The sequence below is a fragment of the Girardinichthys multiradiatus genome, chromosome 1 (genome assembly GCF_021462225.1).
Source record: "Girardinichthys multiradiatus isolate DD_20200921_A chromosome 1, DD_fGirMul_XY1, whole genome shotgun sequence".
Taxonomy (NCBI): Eukaryota; Metazoa; Chordata; class Actinopteri; order Cyprinodontiformes; family Goodeidae; genus Girardinichthys; species Girardinichthys multiradiatus.
The window spans coordinates 17,336,704-17,360,351 of record NC_061794.1 but is presented as its reverse complement, the minus strand read 5'-3'; the positions used below and the strand labels follow the sequence as shown (position 1 = coordinate 17,360,351).

General features: G+C 38.0%; 1 protein-coding gene across 1 annotated transcript in view; it reads left to right on the top strand.

Moving 5' to 3' along the window:
• The window catches only part of sema3bl (sema domain, immunoglobulin domain (Ig), short basic domain, secreted, (semaphorin) 3bl), a 96,031-nt gene that overhangs the window by 54,025 nt on the left and 18,358 nt on the right, over window positions 1–23,648 (top strand). Inside the window, exons 5-14 of the mRNA XM_047373802.1 lie at window positions 9,156–9,246; window positions 12,924–13,040; window positions 15,742–15,884; window positions 18,131–18,245; window positions 18,403–18,472; window positions 18,809–18,953; window positions 21,558–21,789; window positions 22,091–22,182; window positions 22,935–22,976; window positions 23,084–23,309. Of these exons, the coding sequence (XP_047229758.1) occupies window positions 9,156–9,246; window positions 12,924–13,040; window positions 15,742–15,884; window positions 18,131–18,245; window positions 18,403–18,472; window positions 18,809–18,953; window positions 21,558–21,789; window positions 22,091–22,182; window positions 22,935–22,976; window positions 23,084–23,309 (1,273 nt within the window). The remainder of the gene's footprint in view (window positions 1–9,155; window positions 9,247–12,923; window positions 13,041–15,741; window positions 15,885–18,130; window positions 18,246–18,402; window positions 18,473–18,808; window positions 18,954–21,557; window positions 21,790–22,090; window positions 22,183–22,934; window positions 22,977–23,083; window positions 23,310–23,648) is intronic.

The following is a 23,648-nucleotide window of genomic DNA, read 5'->3' as shown; positions in this document are numbered from 1 at the left end:
AACCCGACACTTGTAGACGGACAAAGGCTGGAGTCCCCACGGTGAGCAACACAACTTGCCCGAGGAGAGTCATAGACGTACAAATAAACCTCCACCATACAGTGATGACATGAGGAGGACGAGACCACACGCACATACACAAACAGCCTGGTCAAACAAAACAAATGACATCGAACTGAGCACATAAATATGCAAAGATGCCGACAGAAACATACACAAACATAATGAGAGAAATGCACTTTAAAACATAAATAAAAAAAAACTATCTGTGTTAAACCACACAAAAAAGAACAAAGAAGAGGTTCATTTTTGCAACAAACAAAAGCAGACAGAATTTAAAAAATTTAAATATTTACATGTTCAAAATTCCTGAAATTGGAGCTCAATATTTCCTTTGTGATAGCTTTTTCTAAACTGAAAGACAAATTCCAAGAAATTGTTAAAGCAGGCTAAAGGCTCCTGTAAATCGAACCCTGGAGGGTATATATAGTGGACTATCCCGCTATATATATAAAGTGTCCACCCTACTCCATTGCCATGCATGCCCCATCTCTTATTTCTTCCTTGGTAGCTGACAACTGGATGGGAAGGTCATCATCCCAAAAACCACAAAGTGGTTTGCCCTTAAAATGTACACCCTTTTGCCTTTTTTCAATATGGTCTCCATGAACACATTGAGCAGAAGTGGAACACCACATCTTTTTGGCACACACTGGTCTTTATACTGAATTGTTCAGAGAGGTCATATTGGATCTAGGTTCACACTGGGTGAACCTTTATAGGCTAAGTGCAGAAGCTCACTGATGTTTTCTGTAAATGTTTAATTTCTAGTGCGATCTGGTCAACATACTCGAAGCCAGACCTTAAAATAATGAATACTAGGACTTCCTCATAGGGCAAATCTTCCTCAAAGTGAAAATAATTAAGAAGACAGCTGATTTACAGAGGACAGTTAGGATCGAAATGCAGAGACAAGGACTAGAGGAGCATGACGAATATGGATTTGATTTATGATCGGAACTCAGGAAAACCAGGCTGACAGGAAATAAAAGAGCAACAGGAACAGGCTGAAGACAACAAAGGACAATCTGACACTGGAGTGACTTAACACGGGTATTTATAGCGGGGTGTTTGATTACTGAAACGCTACACAGATGATTTAATGAGCAGATGAGAAACTGCTGTGGGAACTAAGGCACAGAGGGAAAGTTCTTGTTAGATCTTTTAATAAAGAAAATCAACAGTACAGAACATTAGAAAGGGCAGAAATCACTAAAAAACAAACCATAAAGACAGAACTAGACTCTAGTAGACTGTTATAGTCATCCTTTGATTGGTAGGTTTGGTCCCTTTTAGAACGCAGTGTCACAAACGTCTGGGCTGTATGCACACTTCTGCAGAGAGTCCTGGTCGACCCTAGTAGGCATATATTATGAACCTATGTCGCATAGTTTACATGATTCATGGATTGATAGAGTGGAGCGGGAGGATTTAATTTGACTTTAGCAGAGAAAGAGCATAACATAAATTTTAGTATTGCAAGGTTAAAATGCATATTTTGATAGACAGAGATTAGTGAATTAGCAAGACGAAGGGTTTTTACTTAAAATGAAAATAATGCAACCATCTGTATGTTTCTGTTCTGACTTGTCTCAATAGTTTTGCAGTGGGGCTCCTTGGTATTGTGTTGTATTATGCTTGGCAGAGCTAGGTACAAAGAGGTCTGGATGTTTCCCTCTCTGTATCACAGAACTTGTCTCTATTTGTTTTGACAGTGCTTGGCCCGAGTGACTCTGACACTGTAATGAGCTGCTCGATTCCCGTGGAACACAATGAGAAAAAACATTCAGACATCCACACAGAATTGCTTAAACAATTTGACTCTTGCTCATCTGGGATGCGCTCATAAGCAGTGTAAAAACATACAAAAGAGCAAGGCACAGCCAACACACACTAATACAAGCTTACAAGGAGAAATGCAGATGGAGAAGAGAGACTCTTTTCTACAATAATGAGAAATGTCATCAGTCAGTCATCTTCTATACCGCTTCTTCCATAGTGGGTCACGGGGGAGCTGGTGCCTATCTCCAGCAGTCTATGGGTGACAGGCAGAGTACACCCTGGACAGGTCACCAGTCCATAGCAGGGCAACACAGACAAACAGGACAAACAACCATGCACACACTCATTCACACCTAAGGGCAATTTAGAGAGACCAATTAACCTGACAATAATAAGAACTGTTTCTGTGAATAAAGAAAAAAGAATCAGAATGACCACTAAGACAATGGTTAATTGACAAAGGACAAACCTTTTGACATTTTATAACTAATGATGTGTTTTTGTGGGGTTTTTTTGTGATAGACCAACATAGTAATACCTAATTGTGAAATGAAAGGACAATAATAGTTTTCAAATGTTCTACTAATAAAAGTCAGAAAAGTGTGGTGTACTTTTGAGTTCAGATCTCCTAAATGATACTTTGTCTAACCACCTTTCGTTGTAATTACATACAATTACAAGCAGGGGCGTTTTTAGGGACTCAAAACATTGGAGGTTTTAGTCCAAATTCAAAATATTTAGATATCAATAAGACAATTTATAGGTAATTTAAAATTAAAATATAGGACATATTGTACCAGTTCTCTGTCTCGGCTGGTTTTAGACTGAATGTAAATTATTGTGAATCAAACAAAAAAGGTTTGCAATAATTTTACTTTTTATTTTTGTTAGAAGCTGAATGAAGGACAAGGAGAAACAGAGTTTAGGGCTGATTAAAAACCATTTTGCTGAAGCAAATAATGACACATTTTGAGGTATTTAGAAAAGAACTTAATCTGAATTTTTGCTGACAAACGTTTTTCTTAAACTCAGAGATGTTTACTTTGGGCCAGATAAATATGCTTCTTTTGTCATCTACATAAATGACCTTTTTAAACATTACATTCTCATCAAAGTGTTTCACTCCTGAGGCTCCATTGTCTTTATTCTTATATTTCAAAAAAGTAAAGTGGTATAAAGCTGATTGTCCTAAATTTTAGTCAATTGGTAAAATCCTAAAACACATTTATTTTATAATGCCAAGAGCTTTTGAAATATTTTATTAAAATTGTTCCTTCTTTTATGAACCTGTTCTCTTTTATCGCCATCTTTTCAGCCCTTCATTCCACTTCTGAAGAAATTTGTTCTGCATGTGAGACATTAATGCAGTTCTTACTATTAAACACTTTGAGAGGAAAGGGTGTTAAGTTGTGGTGTTTAAAATATAGCATAGAGCCTCATCCTGGATCTTATCAGTACTAATACAGTTATTAATAACTGTATATATATGGTATGTATGTCTCACCTTCAGTAAAACTGTATCCTATATCTAGATATTTTCACATTATGATGCAAATCCGGCTGGAAGCTCACAGAGAAGGTTGCTACTGTTTTCTATCACAGCCAGATAATTTAACTTTACCTGCAGCTCAAGTGAAAGTTCCTCATCATGACCCTGAAGATGCTCATTAGAGTGAACCTCCACCTCATGTCTTGCTGGGTTAATCAGTGATTAACTGTAACTTACAATTAGCCCATTCCGAGTCAGCATTCAGGTTTTACCGCTATCTTCGTCTGGGTTATACCGCTCTGCTTCCACCTGTTCCTGAACACACACACCCACCAGGCTCCCTCTCTCTGGTTGGCTCCGCGGTTGCTCTAAAATGATCCCTGTTTGAGGCGCTCAGTGTAACTTTTCAGGTAATGAACGTTTTGGACTTCTCCAGAAACGAGTCCGTCTCTGGCTGTGCGCGTAGTTGCGCATTCGCGGTGCCGCGAGTGCGCAAATAACTATTTTTTGTCTTCTCCTTTTAACTCATTGTCAATTTAGGTGGAGCGAGACGTGATTATATGGAACACAATTGAAAAAAATCTGATTTTGTGGCTGCCTCTTTTTAATACTTCTAAATTTCTTCTATCAAGAAGTCCGGGGCTGTTCAGAAAACATCCGGGCTTCCGCCCCGAAAGCCCAGGTCTAACTACGCGCCTGATTACAAGTATTTTGGGGTTTGTTTATAACAGCTTTATACAGGTAGAATTTTAATTTTTTCTCAATCTTTGCAAAATAGCTTAAAATCAGCCTGTTTCAATAGTGTGTCTTTGTGAGCAGCATTTCTTGAGCTTATTTTCAACTTCAGATTCTAATGTGGATTAAGGTTTTGACTTTGACTGGACCTTTCTAATACATGCTTTAATCATGCCTTGTAGCTCTGGCTGTATATTTAGGGTCCTGCTGGAAGGTCATCATCAACCCCAGCCTCTTTTGCAAATTCAACAGATTTTCTACCAGGATTTCTTTGTATTTGCTTTCATCTATCTTCTCTGACCAGCTCTGACCAGCTTCCCTGTCCCTGCTAAAGAAATGGATCCCCACAGTCTGATGCGGCCACCATCATGATTCACAGTGTGGATAGTGTGTTTACTGTGATGTTTAGTGGTTATTTTTTGGCAGCTGCAGAATCTTGCATGTTCGCTCTGTCCCCTTGTGGCAAACTGCACTTTGAATGGCTTTTTTTTTTAACAACGGCTTCTTTTTGACCCTCTTCCATAAAGGCTAGATTTGTGGAGTGCACAACTAAATGTTTTTCCTGTTGACAAAGTCTCCCACCTTAGCTGTGGGTCTCAGCAGCTTTTCAAGAGTTACGATGAGCTTGGCTGTTTTACTTATCAATGCTTTTCTTGACGGAGTGACAATTTTGGTGTACAGTCATGTTTTAGTTGGTTTCTGGCTGTATCATACTCTTTCCATTTTAATTTACTTTACAGGGCTCACTGAGATGTTTAAAGACTAATATATTGTTTTATAATCTAATCCTGCTTTAAACATCCCCGTAACTTTATCTCTGACCTGTCTTGTACGTTCCTTCGTCAATGTGATGCTAATGCTCTCAAACTAATCTCTGAGGTCTTCACAGAACAGCTGAATTTATACTCAGATTATTATACACATATGGGTTCTAGGTAATACTTACCTGATTTTTAAAGGCTTCTTGTTACAGTGGATTTCATACAGTGGTATCAGAGGAAACGGTGATGAACACAAATATATGCCGCAGTTGTCAGATTTTTAACTGCAAAAAATGTTGAAAACCAGGTGTTCCTCCCACTTGAAAATAATGTGCCTCATTGTGCCAAAGAAAGAAAGATACTGATGTTTATGAGTGCAATGTGACAAATTGGGAAAACGTTCAAGGGGTATAAATACTCTTGCAAGACACTGTAGGTTCAGAAATCAATAAGTGTGTACTTGTGTTTCAGCATTGGGTGTGCTGGTGGGCTCTACATATCCATTTCACTACCTGTAAAAGTCATTCAAACCTCATGACATACATTTAAAAAGCTATACGTGGCTCACATAAAATAGTTAAATATCCTGAGACTGCCGGTTAATATTTCTGCTCTGAAGCAGTTTGGCTTATTCATGTTCCTGAACACATACAGCTGTGTTGCACAACTAAGTGTGTGTCAGTGCACGTCTAAAACTAAATTAATTTTGATGTGCGTATTGTTCGCTGTTTCTGACAGGTTTTTTTAAGCAGCTGACTTCAATGTCATCATCTCCCCTGTGATCTCTGCTCAGTGAAGGACTCGCCCACCATGTAACAATACTCCATTGTTTATGAGAGGAACATGGACTGAGAAACAGAGTTCACGGCCAGGACACTTTAATTTGTCACATGGGTTCGTATCAAAGTCACAGTTTTATAGTTGGTCCTGTCACCTCCCATTCCTACTTTTATCCTGGAAGTAGACTGTGTTTCATCGCACCGAGACGTTTCTGGTACAGACAGCCTGGTATTCTGGTAGCATTGAAGTGAAAGAAGAAAGACTGAAAACAAAAGGCCTTTCATCCAAACTGACCCTTTCTTGACCTAAAGAGTCACACAGTCTGAGATGGCGGACAGAGTTCATTAAGTCAATTTGACCAACCAGCGAGTTAAGCCAAAAACAGAACAGTATTTTAATAACTTTGTTCACTGCTGGAGAAAGAAGAAAAGATGTGGGCAAAGATTTATTTTTACTGAGACTAGTGCCGACTCTGTTCTGCATAAAAAGTAAATGCTGGTATTTACTAATGAGGTGCTTTGGGAAGTTAGCACCTAACAGGTGTGGACATAATGGATTTTGCACCTGGCCCTGTTGTAGATGTATTCCCCTTGTGACCTTTTTATCGTGCACTGATTTGCTAAGCTCTGTGCTACAAAATTCATTGTAGAGTGCACCATGATTTACAGCTTTGAAATAAAAAACCCAGTCAAGGGTCACCTGTCACCTCAAAGCAGCTAACAGTTGCAAAATCTGTGTTAGCTGCTGTGAGATGGAGGCATCAGGAAGCAGTATTTTGCAAAGGTGTTGCACTTTCATTTATTTACAATATCACAGTAAAATGTTTTAGTCATGTAATTATATAACTGGAGTGAGAAATAAAAAATGAATCAAAAGCTCCTTTTATTTATTAACAGCAACTGCTGCTAGGATATCATAATTTTTGTTTAATTATAGTTTAGGTCAGATTTATTATCAGCATGATTATCATATTGATGATATAATCTGAACTGTTCTTTTCCAGGGTAGAAAGATCACACAACAATTATAAAAGCAAGAAGTAGGTGGACAGGTTTGAACTTTCTCAAATCCACTCAGTTTCAAAATTATACACAAAGACTTAAATGTAAGCTCATTTAATGTATTTGGTTTCCTGGCACAGACCTGATTCTTACCCACAGTCTATAAATGTTCAATAGGGTTGAGATTGATGCCATTCCAGAAACTTAATAGGCTTTTAAATCCATTCCAAAACTAATTTTAATGTTTGCTTGGGATAATTGCCCTGTTCAAACACCCAGTTGAAACAGTTTCAAACATCTGTCTTAACTGTCAAAGGAAATAAAACTGGTTGCTTAGGAACAATCCAGGAACCACCAAAGTCTTGCCGCTGCCAAGTGTTTTAAAGAAGATGCTGAAACACCAGTGTCACTGTCCGCAGTGACCGAGAAACGGTGCCCATAAGGAGGTTCAATCATGTAATTTACAGCTGCCCACATGGACAAGCAAAATGCCCTCTGCAGAAAAAGTTTCATGGTCAGAGAAGATAAATGTTGAGCTACTTGGCCACAATGATAAGAAAAATGTCTGGAGAAGTCAACATGAAGCTATCAAACTTAAGAACACTGAAACAGCTGTCAAACATGACGGTGATAGGATAATGCCAAGGATCTTTTTTGCTACAACTGGTACTTGTGTGGGCTGCACAGTGGTCCAGTTGGTAGAACTGTTGCCTTGCAGCAAGAAGGTCCTGGGTTCAACTCCAGGCTGGGGGTCTTTCTTTATGGTGTTTGCATGTTCTCCCTGTGCATGTGTGGGTTCTCACCAGGTACTTTGGCTTCCTCCCACAGTCCAAAGACATGCCTGTTAGTTTAATTGGTCTCTCTCTAGTTTAATTCTCTCTCTAAATTTCCATTATGTGTGAGAATGAGTGTGTGCATGGTTTGTTGCCCTGTGACGGACTGGCGACCTGTCCTGGGTGTACCCCGCCTCCCGCCCATAGACTGCTGGAGATAGGCACCAGCTTCCCAGACTGACTGGTAATGGTGCTTCACACACAGTGGGCGGAAAAATATTGGACTTCCTCCAAATTCTTTAACTTAGACGCAACTCAATAAGTAGTTCAAACCTGGACACCACAACATCCACATCAAATTGTTTTCTGTGGTTAAAAATCGGTTTGTGCCAACTAATTTAAATGAGCTCAACAATTTCTGCCAATCAGTGATTAGATATCCAGGCGCAGTTGTCCCAGAAGCTACAAAAGCAGTGTTGATTCTCAATGAGCTAACTAAATATTAGTGTTGGTGTGCTTGGTATGTGGAACTCGGAGTTTGAGTTTATTACAGTAGACTCGATAAACCTTTTATGATCTGGCCTGAATGGTGTTTCTTAAATATTTTAACAGAACAGGTAATTAGCTTCATGCTTATTTGGCCTGTGTGGTAACAAGTAACAAACGTTCAACTACCAGCTGTTTATTTGCGACTCTGTGATAATTTGAGCTGTTTCTGGTGGACTGCTTTTGGTTTTTCTGAAATAAGGTGGTTGTTGATCCGCTGTTGTAGGAGCTAACCCTTAAAGGTTTATTTATTCCTACCAGCTAATTGAACTTCTGAAAAGGCCTTCTGGAAAGGTCAGATTAAAAGTATTAAATAAAACAGCTCTTTAGTTCTTTTATTTCAAACTTTTAAATTATTTATTTACTGAAAATCACTCTAGATGATCACCAGGAGAATATTTTCCAATGGAAAATGTACTATTGTGAAAACGAAACAGAAAATGTAGAATTATCCTGCTTGTTTAGGCTATAATCTGGCAGCACAAATTGAACATTTGGCCTAAATGTTTTTCCTTGGTCTACAGGAACCTATTTTAGCTGAGTTTTAACCTTTCCACAGTGTCAATAAAATCCACCAATGTCACCATTTTTAACTGTTGATAAAGTTAAAAATGTAACTGCATATTTTATTTGATAGCAGTGTTTTCGTTTATTACCTTGCTGGCTCCTCTTCATCCAGTTCTCCCAGGACTGATCTACACTGGGAACTGAGTGGGAAACTTGTCTGAACTCTGGCAGCTGCACTAATCCTAAATTTCCCCTTATCTCAGACAGCTCCTTCGTTCTCAGACAGATGAGAGTTCGATGTAAGGACGAATAAATGTAAAAAAAACTATGTGAAACTACAAAAAGTCCCAGATGGACAATGAGACAAAGAAGCAGAATCTGTCCTCCCCCTCAATAAAATTACAATTACCTCTTATTAAAGGTTTTGGTTTGTCTGCTTTGTGGCTGTACCTGTTGAACTTTTGTTAAACAAGAAAATCAGTTTCAGGTGGTGCAATGGGCTGACCTTGTTTGTAGAGTAGAAATAAAAAGAATTTACACTTGGAAGGACTGGTAAGGAATATATGATTTAGTTAATATTTCAACTCTGTAATCTGAATCACATGAAGTCTATATTCCTGGTGTTTATGGAGCCGTGATAAATATCAGCCTGATAGGGTCCAGCAGGGCCCACTTGATGAACTTAATTTACACACTTGTAATTGTGCCTTTTCTTCCCCAGCACGTGTTCACCATGAACCCACTGAATGTGGAGAGTGGACGAGAGAAGGTTCCACATGACCCCAGCTTCCCGTTTGCGAGCACCTTTAGCGGTATGTCACAGTTTGTTTTTCGATATGTGTTTCCCAGTTTATCATTTTGTTTATGGAACTGATAGGGAAAGGTTGACAGTATTTTCAATAAGTACCTTACTGATATTTGTTTCTGTCTGTTTGTGCTACAAAAACTGTCAAAAAAAGAGAAACAAATTACAGCTAGAATTGTCACTTCTTGCTTCCTTTGATTTTTCTCAGAAGTTGGAACTAAGATCTGGAAACAACATATTTCTATTGTTGCTACTTGTTAAAACATCAAAGTGGTAAACTCACAGAGGTTCTGGAATATTCCACTCTGGTTTATGGAGATGCAAACTGTCGACAGTACCAGTTCATCCTTATCAAAAATTAGTTCTACCTCCAGTTCACAACACTATAATATAATTAATTCTGGTTCGTAGTTCAGCACATAAACAGTCTGAACTAAGTTCACGGTCTTCTTTTTCTAAATTACAATCTTTAATAACCTATAGATTGTAATACAATGTGTTATTGATTTTACATAACATTAGCAATTTGGGCTTGTCCAGATGATCTTCACCTTTTTTCACTCCTGTTCTCTTTGCTAATGCTAACCGTATTGTAGTTTAGTTCCCATCGCTCAAAATCTGTTATTCACATTTTTTCATGTTTCAGTTTGCAAAATCTTTTTAAATTTTGAAATTAGGTAATTTTCCATTAATACGTTAACTGCTGCAACCATTTAACCACTACTAGATTGGTGTTCCTCCTTGATAAAATAGTTGTTCTGTTTAAACATGTCAGCTGACAAATCTTCCCTCACTTGAATTAAAGGCAACATCTGTGCTGTGACCATCATAGCTTAACTCTATGATGGTCAGAGAGCCACGTTAAAAATGACTGAATGGATTAAGCTGTAAATTAATTTCTCTGTTTAGACTCCCAGTTAGAACAAAATTAGAATTAGTGCTGCGCTCAGTGAAAGGTCTTTATGTAAAAAACATGTCGACAAGTTAAAATGTCTCCAAAGATTAATGCCACTCACAAATGCTATACATTTTAATGCATTCAGGCACAGGTCATAAACTACATGCTGCAGCCATGTTGCATATTGAGTTCAGGATAACTTGGGACAGCAAACTTTCTGACTTCAGTAGACAATTTTTGTAGATTATCCAGACTTGGAACTTAGAAAATTCAACTTCCAAGTACAAATCAAATGCACCATTATATGCTTAATGTGCCATGATTTTAAACTTTCAAGATGTCTGTGGACCCCCAGCTTCATAGAATAACTATCATTGTATGTTAACAAGACAGAACCTTATTAAAAGCAACTAAAGAAACATTTCTTGGCTTGTACATGAACAAAAATGCACACATCTTGGACCTGGCCTCACTAGAGTAAACATTTCTGGGTGTTTCTCTTGAATTGTCATTAAGTATTTATTGCACCTTGTGAAGGAACACTGATTTATGCCAGTGACAGATGATTCTGGGATCTTTTTTTAGGGTGGAGGCCTGCATTGTGTGTGTGTGTGTGTGTGTGTGTGTGTGTGTGTGCATGTGATACATCTGTACAGCTAGGTGATTCCAGCATCAGAAATCATCCCGCAGTGCTTTGCATTTGGCAGTAAAGTTTTAAAACCAAAGCCAAATATTTAGCAATTTGGAACCCAGGTATCGTATACAGTGGCCACATGGGCACACAACTGTTCAAGTTCACTACAGAAATACTAAGAGATTTAGGGAGGTTCATACAGCCAGAAACATTTGATATTGTGACCCGTAAATGCAGGGAGAAGATGGTGATGTATTTAAGTTGTTTTCACTTTTTGAAGACTAAAAAGTTGATGGAGTGGATTTTGTTGTCCTTTTATCAGTACAATACATTGTTTCATAATTCTTAAAACTCTTCATCTTTGCCAAACAAAATTCAGCATGGGATAAGGAAGTGAAATTGGCAGACTGATAATGAAACTATTAAACGGTATGAAAGTTATGTGTATCATTTATCAGCTGATACCTTTCTTGATCTTTTCTCTGAAAACACAATGCTGAGCTTTCAAAATATGGTCAACACTAGTTAGAATGTCTCTCTGTCTATATTTGCTTATAAGATAACTTTAGAGCACAAAATAACATGAAGACATTATATTTGTCTTGGTAATTTTAAGAAGAATGGGTGTGTGCTGCTTATAGTGTTATGCTGCCAAAGATAATAAATGTTCTTTTTTTCCCCTCACGATGTTGTACAAAAGTAATCTGTGGGTCAGATTCAGTTTCAGCAGTATCTGGGAAAAAAACTGAAAACAGCTGAGATTTCAGAACAAATAGAGTTGAGTGAAAAACCCTCGGTGATGACAAGTCATTATCTAACTAGTTTATTTTTAAAAATTTTTTTCCAAGTTAGTTTAGGCAGATGATTAGACTAATGACACATAATCATTCCTTGGATTCATGTGAGCTACAGGTCAGAACCAGTGTTCTTTTTGGACTTAAATAAGTGTTTTCATTATTTAAGTAGATTGTGTTCAGGCTTGTAGCTAAAAAAACTCTTATTAAAAAAGAGAAACATGAGAAAGAAATATGAGAAAATGTGTGAAAAAAGGCAAAAGCAAAGCAGCCAAGAACACAGTTTAAAGTTGTTTAAGCGTGTTTATGTTACAGAGTATGCCAAACTCGGTTCACAACACAATATCTACTCAAGACAACAGCACTGAAACCAAGCTCCCCAGTTTTAATTTTTGTTCATGATATCATGATTTACATGTTGATTTATCCAGTGAGGAGGAGAAACACAGGAGAAATGAGAAGTGAGTTAGAGACCTAACAAACCGGCCCTTGGGCTTTATATCGTTTCCAGTCTGTCTTTAATTCACCACAATGAAAAATAAGTGTTTATGACAAAAATCTTATTTGAAATCACACACATTTTGGTGACATTTGCTTATCCATTATAATCTTCTTCTATTCTGACCAGCAATGTTAATCTGATGTGCAAAGGTCTGCCAATGCATGTTCCTTTCAACAACTGTCACCTAAAGAGCCTACTTTATATTATCTATCCAAGCAGTGATAAATGCAAGTCTAATTTTTCTCCACATTATCCATTTGTGTTTTACTCATGTGGCTTTAATTGCACTATAGTCATGTAGCTGCCAAAACATACATTTGCTGTAAAAGATAGTATCTCAATACCTCAAAGTCTATGTTGACATGATCGCCTGATGACCCTAGACCATTCTTTTAGGTTTAGGGTTTTCCTTCGCTTAAATCTGAGATTCTAATTGTTTCATAATCCTGAAGCAAAATGTGTCTCCAACAGAGATAGTTTTTGATAAATGAGTAGAAATCTGTACTCCTGACCTGCTTTACTTTCAAGCAGCTCACCCATGTTTACTTGATGTCCGGTTTCCACTTCTAGGACTGATCTTGTTCTATGACTGAGAAAGCTGTTTCTTACTAAGGAAGTATCTTCTGTATCAGGCATGTTTAGGTTTCAGACCTCAAAGCTGTTTCACTGTATTCTTTAGATTTGTTGGATCTCTTTCCTGGTTGACTGCTTTGATGATTTGAACCTAAGCAAGTCATCCATGCTTTGGTTCATAATATCAAATTATTCCCGTTTTGGTTTTCAGACTCCAAGATAATAAATTGCCTATTTAAATGTTTGTCTTTGTCTCTCCACATCTGAATCTGCTTGCCAAAAGGTGGGGAGTTATACACGGGACTGACAGCAGATTTTCTGGGAAGAGACTCTGTGATCTTCAGGAGCATTGGAGGTCACACCACCATGAGAACAGAGACTGACCAAAAACTTCTTCATGGTATACATTTCACTTCACTTATAAAGCTTGTAAAAACAGTATGATCTAGAAATAAAACAATGGCAACACTTCACTTTCTCTACATAATTCGATGTACACACAACAATATTTGTATCTTCATTTTAGTAGTCAAGTCAAGTTTATTTATATAGCGTTTTCAGCAACAAGGCACTCAAGGCGCTGTACATAAGGAAAAACATTACAATAATACAGAAAATCAAACAACAGAGGTAATTTAAAAAAATAAAGAGAATAGAATGATGGATAAGAAAACGAAAGGAAAATTGTACTGAAAACTTAACTAATAATGTTTAGATGGTACAGTCAAAGGCCACTTTAAACAAATAAGTTTTTAATCTTGATTTAAAGCAACTTAGGGTTTCGGCGCTTTTGCAGTTTTCTGGGAGTTAATTCCAGATTAGTGGAGCATAAGAACTAAAAGCTGCTTCTCCATGTTTGGTTCTGGTTCTGGGTATGCAGAGTAGATTTGGGCCAGACGACCTGAGAGGTCTGGGTGGTTGATACACTAACAACAAGTCTGTAATGTATTTTGGTGCTAAGCCATTCAGTGATTTATAGACTAACAGAAGTATTTTAAACTCTATTCTCTGAGCTACAGGGAGCCAGTGTAGGGACTTTAGAACCAGGGTGATGTGCTCCACTTTCTTAGTTCCAGTGAGGATGCGGGCAGCAGCGTTCTGGATCAATTGCTGCTGTCTGATCAACTTTTAGGCAGACCTGTGAAGACACTGTTGGAGTAATCAATTCTACTAAAGATGAACGCATGAATTAGTTTTTCAAGGTCCTGCTGAGACAGTACAGGTCCTTCTCAAAATATTAGCATATTGTGATAACATTTATTATTTTCCATAATGTCATGATGAAAATTTAACATTCATATATTTTAGATTCATTGCACAATAACTGAAATATTTCAGGTCTTTTATTGTCTTAATACGGATGATTTTGGCATACAGCTCATGAAAACCCAAAATTCCTATCTCACAAAATTAGCATATCATTAAAAGGGTCTCTAAACGAGCTATGAACCTAATCATCTGAATCAACGAGTTAACTCTAAACACCTGCAAAAGATTCCTGAGGCCTTTAAAACTCCCAGCCTGGTTCATCACTCAAAACCCCAATCATGGGTAAGACTGCCGACCTGACTGCTGTCCAGAAGGCCACTATTGACACCCTCAAGCAAGAGAGTAAGACACAGAAAGAAATTTCTGAACGAATAGGCTGTTCCCAGAGTGCTGTATCAAGGCACCTCAGTGGGAAGTCTGTGGGAAGGGAAAAGTGTGGCAGAAAACGCTGCACAACGAGAAGAGGTGACCGGACCCTGAGGAAGATTGTGGAGAAGGTCCGATTCCAGACCTTGGGGGACCTGCGGAAGCAGTGGACTGAGTCTGGAGTAGAAACATCCAGAGCCACCGTGCACAGGCGTGTGCAGGAAATGGGCTACAGGTGCCGCATTCCCCTGACCTGGGCTACAGAGAAGCAGCACTGGACTGTTGCTCAGTGGTCCAAAGTACTTTTTTCGGATGAAAGCAAATTCTGCATGTCATTCGGAAATCAAGGTGCCAGAGTCTGGAGTAAGACTGGGGAGAAGGAAATGCCAAAATGCCAGAAGTCCAGTGTCAAGTACCCACAGTCAGTGATGGTCTGGGGTGCCGTGTCAGCTGCTGGTGTTGGTCCACTGTGTTTTATCAAGGGCAGGGTCAATGCAGCTAGCTATCAGGAGATTTTGGAGCACTTCATGCTTCCATCTGCTGAAAAGCTTTATGGAGATGAAGATTTCATTTTTCAGCACGACCTGGCACCTGCTCACAGTGCCAAAACCACTGGTAAATGGTTTACTGACCATGGTATCACTGTGCTCAATTGGCCTGCCAACTCTCCTGACCTGAACCCCATAGAGAATCTGTGGGATATTGTGAAGAGAACGTTGAGAGACTCAAGACCCAACACTCTGGATGAGCTAAAGGCCGCTATCGAAGCATCCTGGGCCTCCATAAGACCTCAGCAGTGCCACAGGCTGATTGCCTCCATGCCACGCCGCATTGAAGCAGTCATTTCTGCCAAAGGATTCCCGACCAAGTATTGAGTGCATAAATGTACATGATTATTTGAAGGTTGACGTTTTTTGTATTAAAAACACTTTAATTTTATTGGTCGGATGAAATATGCTAATTTTGTGAGATAGGAATTTTGGGTTTTCATGAGCTGTATGCCAAAATTATCCGTATTAAGACAATAAAAGCCCTGAAATATTTCCGTTAGTGTGCAATGAATCTAAAATATATGAATGTTACATTTTCATCTTTACATTATGGAAAATAATAAACTTTATCACAATATGCTAATATTTTGAGAAGGACCTGTAGTCCTTTAATCCTGGAGATGTTCTTGAGGTGATAAAAGGCTGACCTTGTTACTGTCTTTATGTGTCTCTGAAGTTTCAGGTCTGAGTCCATCACTACATCCAGGTTTCGAGCCTGACTGGTGGTTTCTAGCTGTATTAACTGAAGCTGTGTGCTAACTTTTAGAGACAAAACAAGCCCACACCACTAAGCTAGAAAGTAGTGATAAAAGTCAGTTATACAGTAAATACAAAAATTTAAAAAGCCAAAAAAGACTATTTGAAATGAGTTCTTTAGGTTGTGACTTTTTTAAACCTCCCATTTTCTCCTTTCAGACCCTCGGTTCATCGCTGCTCACCTCATCCCAGATAATGATGACAGGGACGATGATAAAGTGTATTTTTTCTTTACCGAGAAGGCCTCCGAGGGAAGGGACAGGGAGGAGGCCATCTATACACGAGTTGGACGAGTGTGTGTGGTGAGATATTATAATTGCTTCTTATATTTGAGACAGTAAGTAATATTGTTTTGAGCTTCTAGCATTAGTGGTGCTTCGCTATATCTTTGCTTTCTCTTACAGCAGTTATTGAAGTTAACTCTGGGGAATTTACTAATGAAAACCTCAACAGAGCTACATGGAGACAGTGATTAGATTTAAGAACGCGATCACACAATCTACTTCACAAGTAAAAATATAGGAGAGGGGAAAATGTGTTTATTGCCTAAGCCTTTTTATTATGACACTTGAAAACCTTTGTGTTGAAAGGACACATTTATTGTAAAGCATTCACATTTCCCAAAAGGAGTGTGAAGGTGTCATTACTGAGGTGACTGTGGCTCAGTAGGAAGAGTAGTTGTCTTGCAATCAGAAGGTTGTGGGTTCCTCTTGCCATATGTCATTGTGCCCCTGGGCAAGGCACTTGACCTCAAGTTGCCTACCAATCTGCATATTGGTGTATGAATGTGTGAGTGCAATTGGGAGAATGTGGCTCTAGTGTAAAGCGCTTTGAGTGGTCTGTATGACTGGGAAAGCGCTATATAAGTTCAGTCCATTTACATTCAGATTAGGCTAAATGTTTTCTTCTCCCAAACTGCATGCAGCTGTCAAATTTCCCAACCAGAGAGTCCAAATGCGATCCAAGCTCTGCAACATTCTTTGTCTTATAAAACCATATGTGCAGTGAGAAGCCTACACAAAAAAGTATTCATATAGTTACGTTCGTCTGCAGCTATGCACACAGCTATAGGGCTGAAGAGTGGTGTATTGTGCCAGAATACTTTTAGAAACAGATTTGTAAAAAATTCCTTTGCAGTTGTCTATTTTTAACTTTATTTGAAAGCTTCATCTCTATAACCATCTTTACCTCTTTCCTTTCCTGTTATATTTGTTTGTTTTTGGGAGTGCAACACATTGTCTGTTTATCATCTGTAATACATGTATGCTTTAAATTGATTGAGATTGAGTAATCAATAGGCCTCTTTATTCAGGCTGGCTAAGAATGGAAAAAGAAAACAAAGTGTTGACAGTTGGAGTGTTTTATGGCTTTATACTCTGTCTTATTCTCTAAATGTCTCTTCCTTCCTACATTCCTTCCTACATTCCTTCCTACATTCCTTCCTTCCAACCTTTATTTTTGATGTTTTTTTCATTTAAAGTCTGGTCTCTGACAGAATTATCCAGAAAATTAAGTATATATTTATTAACTTTTGTGTCATATTTAAAAATGGAAAAAAAGGAGATCTTTCCTAATTTGAGTCTGTAAAAGTACAGAATTTGGGCATGAAAAAATGTTGTAGTGGTCCTGATTGCAGTAAAGTAAGGACAAATTAAGGCCCTGTCCACACAGAGACAAACTCAGGTGTATCCACAAAGGTATTTTGTCATTTAGGTGTTGTGTCCACATGGATCCAGCATTTTGGGAGACCAAAAATTATAATTTTTGAAACCGGGTCCCAGAATGGAAAGGTTTCAAAACGCTGGTTCCGTGTTTCCGTGTGCACATGTGAAATGCATTTTTCCACAACAGTAACATTGTGGCGCCACCTCTCTCTGTAACCTGCATGCGCCTCTTAGCCGCCATGTTAGTGTGTTTACCTTGCATGAGTTAATTGCACTTGACCTCTGTTTCCGTCCATTGTTTTTGGTGTGTTTCTGTGGCATTATCACAGCGCCACCAATGGGCCCGGCATACATAGTACAGCATTTCCAGTGGTACTGTGTACACTCTTGTGGACACACTTTTTTTTTGTAAATCTGCCTTGACACAATACCGTTTTTGTCTTGGTGTGGACAGGGTCTCTGTATCCGGTTTAATGTTAGCAGTTATTTGGCAAGACATTTGGACCTGCTCTTGCAATTTGGTTCTACATTCATGCTCATTTATTTGGGTTTTTTCTGGGTCTTTTAACTCCATTCTAGCACTTACAACAATTGTTGAGTTACTTTGAGGTAACATAACTTATTAGAGGATATTACTCTGACTGTCTCAAACAACACATTAATCATAGTATAAACATCTTTAAAATATTAAGAGGATAAAAACCTACATTGTATGCCTGCATAAGGAACCCTGAAATAATAGCTAAAGTTGGAGTACACATCTGTCATTATTTAATTAAAGACCAGCGTGCCTGAGTAAAGATCCAAAAGCATGAATTATGTCTGTTTGGAAATAAATTCCCATCTGTGTTTATGTGGTTGTGGGTTGTCTGAATTTCCTCTAGAATGATGTTGGAGGACAAAGAGTTCTAGTCAATAAGTGGAGCACGTTCATAAAAGCCAGGCTGGTCTGTTCTGTACCTGGACCTCATGGCATCGACACGCACTTCAACCAGCTTGGTGAGATAAACACACACAAATCATATTGGAACAGGTAGACATTTAGAAACTTTCATCTGGACATTGTGTTTTTGCTTTCTTAATATTTCTTAACAAAATAGTTTGTGGTACTCCATCAAGCTCACATTGCACATATAATTTTTCTAATTTGAACCAGAGGATGTTTTCCTGCTGCGGACTAAGGATGAAAGAAACCCAGATGTCTATGCAATTTTCAGCACTATCAGGTAAACACATCTGCAACAAAATGTGTAAGGTCACTCAAAAAACATAAAGTTTTACTCTGATTCAGTGGTAATTGATGATCTTAGTGTTTCTTTTTAAGAGAAACTTGTTGATGATTAAGTTGTTCATTATTCTGAAAATCTTAAATAAATATAACTGCAACAATTTGAGTTCAATTGTTTTAATAGTTTGATATCATACAATTCAGTCAAACTTGTTTTTTCTTTCTCATATATTTATTGGTTTATCATCTTCCTTTATAAAGTGGTGTAGATTTGTATGCAGAGTGATTCCACACAACATCAGTGAATCAGTGAAATTCTCATCTTTCTCCACAGTAATGTCTTCCAGGGTTTTGCTGTATGTGTTTACCATATGGCTGACATCAGAGAAGCTTTCAATGGACCCTTTGCTCACAAAGAGGGTCCTAACTACCAGTGGGGTGCCTATGAAGGCAGAATGCCTTATCCAAGACCAGGCGTTGTAAGTGATAGATTACCAGCTATATATTCTGTAATATAAGGTTTACTTATATTTTAAGTCTTATAGCCTTAACTTATCTATATATCGGTCGACATGTTTAAAAAAAACATAGTAGTGTTTTTCAGCATTATAGTTCAGCATATCACTTTATATGCAGATGACATGTAGTTTTCCATTTTCATTGCTAGTGTCAGTAATCTAAACATCCAAAACTTTTTATTTGTAATCTGTATTTACAGAGATGGAGATTTACAGTGCAATCGATATAACCCTTTGACTAAGGTTTCAAACTTAATCTTTGGTTCTTCAACTAGATGACAACAAGCAGTGAATATTTAAGATATTCCAGTTTTTACAAAGTCAGATTGGTTCAGGTACCAAAACCGCCTTAAAATAGCCTTCTAACACATTGTTGAAGTGGAAACATACTTTAGCATTGTCTTGTATCATCTCAAATGTTCCAAAAACCAACTCCTTGAAAGTTAAACAGCTTGAAGCTTGCCCATTCAAATATCTGCTTTAGACTTTACCACATTGGAGCATCTACTGGTTGATAGATTGTGATGAATAAACAAGCTTGTGCAAAACTATACATTCTTCTGAGAAAATGTTCATCTGAGGCAGTTGTGTGGTAGTGGCCTAAAACCCTTGGAATAGTTTATTAGGTTCACAGTATGTACAAAAACTTAGGAAGAAAAATATTATGGGATGGAAAGGGGTATAGAAACATTATAGATGAGGTGTGGAAAGTTTCCATATCAGTAAAGTAAACTACTGTAAGTGGAAGCGCAGCTGTTGTGACTGTACACGGCACAGCTCCGCTCTCTTGGTTCACATCCTGACTCTCAACCACATTGCTGTAACTCAGCCTTGTTAAACACACAAACACACGCGTGTACGCAGGGAATGCATAGGTAAAATGATGTTGCATGTGGTATTCTGCTTCATTACCAAAGGGAATGAGTGAGCATGGAGGAAGAAGATGAATAATGTGAGAACAGAGTGGACACCTCTGTATTTTCCCTCCGCTGACTCTTTGATTAACAGGAATGTCTTGGCTTCAAACTGTGAGGAAAAGAGTGAAGGAAGATATTAAAAAGAAAAAAAACACTGAGTCATGATTGGTTGTTTCTTGTCCAATATTTGACACCTGAAAGTTTGGCTGGATCTAAAATATTTATTTAGTTTTTTTTTTTTTTTTTGTTTTTCAGTTTTTTAAGCAATCTTAAAAATCCAAACCTAGAGAACAATTTACTCTGTCTGCCTCTATTTTTATGTTAACTGATTAAAACTTGAAACCGTGTAATACTTTTCATTATCTCTAAAGTTTTTAAAAAAATAGAAAGTAAGTTTTACACCCCTAAAGTCAGTTCCAGTGTTTTTTTTCTCCTGAGATATTTACATTGGCTTAACAAGTTACTGCACATTTGGGTCAGAACTCATCCTTCAGTTAACTAAATGCTGCAATACTTTTTTCGCAGGTCTGCCAGACCTTTAGATGTAGGAATTTCATAAAATATATACCAACATCTGCTTCCCTCAAAGTCTTTCATTTGACATACACATATTAGAGTGACCTGAATCATTCCAGACTGCAGTAATTGATCGTCTTTTGGTGCACTTGATGCATGTTAAAGGGACATTCCACATCACTTCTGACACTATTTTACATTTTAGCGCTAGGAGGGCTTTGAGACTTTTGTGCTTTAGTGAGGCTCCTCGTCTGAGCTGTAAAGTCATTTTTATCTGAAATTAATAAACACACTTACCACAGTTACCCTAATAAAGGAACTAATTTGATTTTGTGCACAATCTGACTAAAAAAGCAAATATTGTGCAAAGGCCATTTTGAACAGACAAGCAATCCCCAAGAGCATTGTTTTCTCAAAAAGTTAAATTTCTTTTAAAAGCATCATCCTTCTGGAGAGGTAGCCCTCCTCTAAAGAGTGAACCTTGGGAAACTTTAGAAAAGGCAAATAAGGCATCATTCCTGATGGTTTTTGCCATCTGCAGAAAGATTAGAGGCAGCTATCTGCCAGTATGAAATTATTCTTACCCTTTTTTCTAAATATATGCAAACCAGTTGTCTGAAAGATTAATGAAAATGTCTCTATGCACAACAAAGACTTTGGCTGCTCCCATAAGAAATGCAGATCAGCATCATAAGCAAACATCGGCCTTAAATAACTTGCATAAATGCTTTCATTTGGACCTTTTTCACCCTTCTTTCCGCCAAATATTTGTCCAATAAAAATTTGATTCCTACAGTGGCTTGAGCTGGAGCTTCTACAAAGCTCTTGATGCCATAATAGTGGCCATGAACTTTTATCCAGTTTTTAAGTGAAATAAAACCCATAATGAAGGTTCTTTGAGTAGAATTTAAGACCATAATTAGGCTGCAGTTTGTTTGGAAAGCACACCTACGGTGTGGTATAAAATGGTGGGAATTTGAAATTAGAGTAGAAAGTGTTAATACCTTCCATCTGTTGGGTTTGCTTTGACATGTCTATTCTTCTCACTTGCAGTGGGCTTTTAATTTGCCAATCACAGCTGAACAACACAAATGATTCTCTGTGTTTTTCATCTTTCTTGCCGTTTTGCTAGTGCCCCAGTAAAATCACCAACCAGCCCGGCAAAGAGTTTGGCAGCACAAAGGACTTCCCTGACTCAGTGCTGCAGTTTGCCCGCAGCCACCCGCTGATGTGGCGGCCGGTGCTGCCAGCCCTTCGTCAGCCTGTGCTGGTGAAAGTCAACATTCCCTACAAGCTGAAACAAATTGTGGTTGACAGAGTTGAAGCAGAGGATGGGCAGTATGATGTCATGTTCATTGGGACAGGTAAGCACATGTGATCCAATTCCTTTGCAAAATACAGAACTTGTATACTGTAATCAGTTTTTGCTTATTCAGCTAAAAAACATTAACCCTGGCTTCAGTTTAAGACATAATTTTGCATTTTTTACGTGTAGCACACAAGGTCAGACACCATTAGGTGACAAAATGTAAACATACGATTTGTTCATTTCACTGTCATGAGAAAAATATCTGATATTGGTCATAAACAGGGCAAAAAGTTTGGATGTGGGCAACCTTTGTCTGCAGTATAAACATAGCCTTATTCTATTGGTTTTTCTTCAAGATGTTGGCACAGTCTTAAAGGTCATTTCCCTGCATAGTGGAAACAGTCTGGAAACAGAGGAGGTCACACTAGAGGAGCTACAAGTCTTTAAAGTAAGTTTTACCTCTACAATTATGGACCTAATTGTAAGTTTTGATTATTTGCATCTCACTTTGATTTTAGAAACAAAAGATAACCACTGCAAAAAAAAAAAAAAAAAAAATCCAGAAGTTTTAAAGAATATGTCTTTAAACATGTGCCACACGTTTTTTAATAAACTTTTATTTGTACAGGTAGTCTCATTGAGACGGCTTATTTACAAAGAGACCTTTCATACATTACCTCCCTTGTCAGTTCAAATGTGTCTTTTTGTTGTATAGAAGAAGGCATGTGCATTGGAAGTTTTCGTACTCACTATGTAAGAAAGTGGTGTTAGTTAACTCCAATGAATATCCACCAAAGTTATTTTGTTGCTCAGAGTTATCTTGGTTTAATCAAACCCCAATCTACCCTCATCTCTTAAGGGTCAACTGAAATCAAAACCACAATAACTTGAAATCAAGTGTAATATAAATTACTCATATGAAGAGATTTGAGCAATTCTATGATTAATTATTTTTATTCTTTAAAATACTTACCTACCAAGAGAATTAAACTACAATACACACAGGTTGAAGACAAGGGTATGAAATGGTTAATATACGAGGACTAAATGAAAGCAGGTTGTGGTAACAAGGCAACATCTGGGTATGAATTGTGGGTACAAATAGGGGATGGGGACAATTACACTGGAGATGTTTTAAATGCTTATCACATCATAATTTTTTTCTCTAAATTTCTTTATCAATAAATATCATTATTTCAGGTACCATTGCCAATTACTTCAATGGATATATCTGTAAAAAGGGTGAGTTGTTAAACATATCATTACTAGTTCAAATTGTTACTTCTGTCAAAGTCAAGAAATTGTTCTCATATTGTCTCTCCCTTCATTCTTTACTCTCCCCCACACAGCAAACCTTATATGTGGGCTCTCCAGCAGGTGTGGTGCAGGTGAAGCTGCATCGCTGTGAGACTTATGGGAAAGCCTGTGCCGAGTGCTGCCTTGCCAGAGATCCTTACTGTGCATGGGACGGATCATCCTGCGCACGATTTGTTCCTAACAGCAAGCGGCGCTTCCGCAGACAAGACGTCAAACATGGAAATGCTGTGGTACAGTGTGTGGATCAGAATGTTAGCGGTAAGTGCATGTTCTTCTTCTTTATGCTTTTGATGTTGGGATATTTTTTTTGTTTGACATAACATTATAGTGAGTGCAAGAAGTTTTTCCTGGTTGGTGTTTGAATTATATGATGGCGTTTCTTTAAATCAAATACCTCTCAGACAATTTCTGAAACTTTTTGGCAGAGAAATGTTAGCAGTTTGGAAATGGAAATGGATATAGTTAATCCCCAAGTGATTTAGTCCACATTCAGATTAACGTTCTAAGTAATCTGACAGAGAATCTATTGAGAGAGCTAAAGATTTGGGTGATTGCAAGGAGGCACTCCAGCCTCAACGGGTTTGAGATCATCCCCTC